This window comes from Fonticula alba (genome assembly GCF_000388065.1).
Source record: "Fonticula alba strain ATCC 38817 unplaced genomic scaffold supercont2.4, whole genome shotgun sequence".
NCBI classification, from domain to species: domain Eukaryota; order Rotosphaerida; family Fonticulaceae; genus Fonticula; species Fonticula alba.
The window spans coordinates 2,201,180-2,204,327 of record NW_009242974.1 but is presented as its reverse complement, the minus strand read 5'-3'; the positions used below and the strand labels follow the sequence as shown (position 1 = coordinate 2,204,327).

Sequence of the window (3,148 nt, the reverse complement as noted above, 5' to 3'; positions counted from 1 at the left end):
CCCCTCCCCCGCACACGCACACACGCACACACGCACATACGTCGCCCCGCCCCCCTTCCCAGACATCGAGAATGCTGTCTCGCTACCTCTCAGGACATGCGACCAGCACTGCCCTGTTGCGTCTGGGACCGCGCCGGATGACCGCCGCGGCCCTGTGCGCTCGGCCACTGACCGCCATTGCCAGCGCAACTGTGACAACTCGCCGGGCCTCGACCACCCCGGCTATCCCCCCCTCAATGACCATGATCAAGCCCGGTGCCCATTTGACCGATCGGCGCCTTGCCATGGGTGTGGCCCCCTCGAGACACTATTCGTCCTCCGCTCCCGGGGCCGGTGAGGGTCCATCCGGCCCGGCGCCGGTTTTCCGCCGTCGAATCTCCACCCTCCTGGCTCCCTTCCACCGGAATGTCGATCCTACCCTGTCGAAGAGCCACCAGATGCTGCTTCGGGCTGGCTTCATCTCTCGGGTAGGTGCTCCTCCTGCCAGCCTCCCCCCTCCCCCTCCCCCACTACCATCACCAGATGCATGCAACCGCCCGTGCCAAGGCGCCATATGCCCCCTCCACCACTAACACACCCGAGCATCGCCGCAGTCTGGCAATGGCCTCTATTCGCTGCTCCCTCTGGGATATAGCGTGCTGCGGCAGATCGAGGCGGTTATTGATGACGAGTTGCAGAAGGCCCAATGCCACCGCCTTTCCCTGCCTCTCCTTCAGTCCGATGCCCTATGGCGCAAGACCGGACGCTGGGATACCACCGGCCCGGAGGTGTGTTTGGATGTCTGTGCATCCCCCATTCCTCACATGCTGTCGAGTCGCTCTACTCCCCTCCTGCCGTTGCCCATCGCGGTGGCTGTGCCTAACTGCTTTCCAAAATCCCGCGCTCAGCTCTTCCGTTTGAAGGACCGCCACCATAATGACTACTGTCTGGCACCGACGCACGAGGAGGAGATCACCTCGCTGGTGGCCGCACATCAAGACAGCTCGGCCACCTCCCTGCGCTTGTATCAGATTGGTGCGTGTGTGAGTGTGAGTGTGAGTGTGAGTGTTTGTGTGTGTGCATGTACATGCACAAACATCGCTCCTACATGGCAGCTGACATCCCAGCAATGCAGGCCAGAAATTCCGGGACGAAATGCGTCCCCGCTCGGGGCTCCTCCGCTGCCGCGAGTTCGTCATGAAAGACCTGTACACCTTCGATGCGTCGCCAGAGCAGGCGGCTGTCACGTATGACGAGATCTGCGCCAGCTATGCGCGCATCCTCCAGCGACTGGGCCTCGGGGACCATGTCAAGGCTGAGGCCGATACTGGGGCCATTGGCGGCAGCAAGTCCCATGAATTCCATGTCCTCCATGATGGTGCGCTGTCTTCCAATGTGCTGGGGCCGGGTGGTGGCGTCCCGCACTGGGTGTGCTGACGAGCAACCGAACAATCATCATCCCCTGCTGCCCTGTAGCCGGTGAGGACACCATCATCAGCTGCAACCAGTGCTCCTATGCAGCCAATGTGGAGAAGGCGGTTGGCCGGCACCCGCGCACGGACGCCGTCCCGATCACGGGCAGCCTGGACGGGCTGATGGAGCGCGAGCAGCTGGAAGCCCTTGACCGCCTGCGCCTGCCGGCCGGCTTCGACAAGCTCCCTCTGGCTGGTGGAAGCGCCTCGGAGCTGTCTCTGTCGCTGGTGCACTTCGAGCTGCCGCGCAATGCCGGACCCGAGCATCCGCTGGCCTCGCACGTTCCTGCCGCCGGGGTGGAGCACAGCTCCAGCGGTGCCATGAGCCCCTGGGCCAATCGCCCAGCCGCGCTGGTTATTCATCTGAAGGAAGACGAGATCAATCCCCTGCGTGTTAATGTGCGTCGCCCTTTCCCCTGTCTGTCCCTCTTCCCCCCCCCCTCCCCTCCCTTTCCTGGGCTTCACCCGCCCAGTGCAATCGCACTCCCCCCACCACGCCTGCTAATCATAACCACTCCCCTCAACAGACCACCCTCAATGTCAACAATGCCGAGGTTGTTGGCCAGCATGATACCTTCTGGTCGACTCTCATCACCCGCTACGGGCGCGATACGTTCCCCATTCTGGTGGACCGTAATGTCTTGATCGGTGATGATACGCAGGCTGCCGAGTCGGAGAAGGGGGACGGCGCCCCGCTGGTGATTGGCGATCTGGCCATCGCCAGCCCGGGAGACCAGTGTGCTTGCTGCGGCACGGGTGTACTTGGCCATCGCCGTGGCATCGAAGTTGGTCATGCCTTCTACCTAGGAACAACCTATTCGGCACCGGTGCGTGAAGCCGGCCGCTTTCCCCACTTTCGTGCCCTTTCCTTTTGTTCCCTTCCTCTTTCTGCCCACTTCGTTCTGTCGAGCTGTGTGTCGGCTTCTGAGCACTGACCCACCGTCAAGCTGGACCTCGGCGCGTCGGAGAAATTCGCCTTCATGGGCTGCTATGGTCTCGGCGCCACGCGCCTACTGGCGGCTATTGCCGAGGTGAATCACGACGCCAAGGGCTTCGTGTGGCCTGAGGAGGTGGCCCCCTTCCGGGCGACGATCATTTCCACCGAGGCCAATCAGGAGGCTGCCAACCACCTCTACGATATGCTTGGCCCTCGTGGCGGATCAGCCCTCTATGGTGGCGCCATCCTTGATGACTCGGGTCAGCGCATTGGGTACGATGTCTCTCTGCCTCCACTCCCTTCACCATGCCGGTACACGTCCGACTGATCCTATTTCGACATATGCACGCACACACACACACACAGCTTCCAATTCAACCGCTCAATGGCCTCGGGTATCCCCTACAACATCGTTTGCGGGCGCATGATCGAGCATCAGGAGGCTGGTCGGTTTGGCGGCTTTGTGGAGATTGAGTGCCGTCGTACTCTGGAACGCCGGTATGCTGCCTTTGGCGACTGGGACAGTATTGCGGCGGTCGTCTTCTCCGGACGCGGGTTCGCCGCTGCGCCACATCTTCTTGCCACCCCCCCCGCCACTGCCTAGATTCGCCATCCCGGGAAACGTCATCCTGCTCCTGTGCACCCCTGGGAGATCGCCCGCAAATAGAGACCCCTGTGTTCTTCTGCATTGTCCCCCTTCGACATGCCTGGCCCGTATGTCGGAGGGCGGGCCTGAGGGAGGCGCGAGACAGGAAGCAAG

General features: G+C 62.3%; 2 protein-coding genes across 2 annotated transcripts in view; one reads left to right on the top strand and one right to left on the bottom strand.

Annotated features, from left to right (window-relative positions):
• Positions 1-66, bottom strand: part of H696_03023 (hypothetical protein) — a gene marked incomplete at its 5' end in the record, with an annotated part of 1,629 nt that extends 1,563 nt beyond the window's left edge. The window contains one exon of the mRNA XM_009496909.1: positions 37-66. Coding sequence (XP_009495184.1) covers positions 37-66 — 30 coding nt within the window. The remainder of the gene's footprint in view (positions 1-36) is intronic.
• H696_03022 (hypothetical protein) lies at positions 15-3,148 on the top strand. Its single transcript, XM_009496908.1, has 8 exons — positions 15-467; positions 594-767; positions 888-1,014; positions 1,115-1,357; positions 1,456-1,850; positions 1,979-2,278; positions 2,399-2,661; positions 2,755-3,148. The coding sequence occupies exons 1-8, from the start codon at positions 72-74 to the stop codon at positions 2,990-2,992; spliced, it is 2,136 nt and encodes a 711-aa protein (XP_009495183.1). The 5' UTR covers positions 15-71; the 3' UTR covers positions 2,993-3,148.

Bases quoted from the DNA above. Each gene is read 5' to 3' on its own strand.
- H696_03022 (XM_009496908.1), top strand. From the start codon at position 72: ATGCTGTCTCGCTACCTCTCAGGACATGCGACCAGCACTGCCCTGTTG. The intron at 768-887 runs GTGTGTTTGGAT...TCCCGCGCTCAG, and splicing joins GGGATACCACCGGCCCGGAG to CTCTTCCGTTTGAAGGACCG. The intron at 2,662-2,754 runs GTACGATGTCTC...ACACACACACAG, and splicing joins GACTCGGGTCAGCGCATTGG to CTTCCAATTCAACCGCTCAA.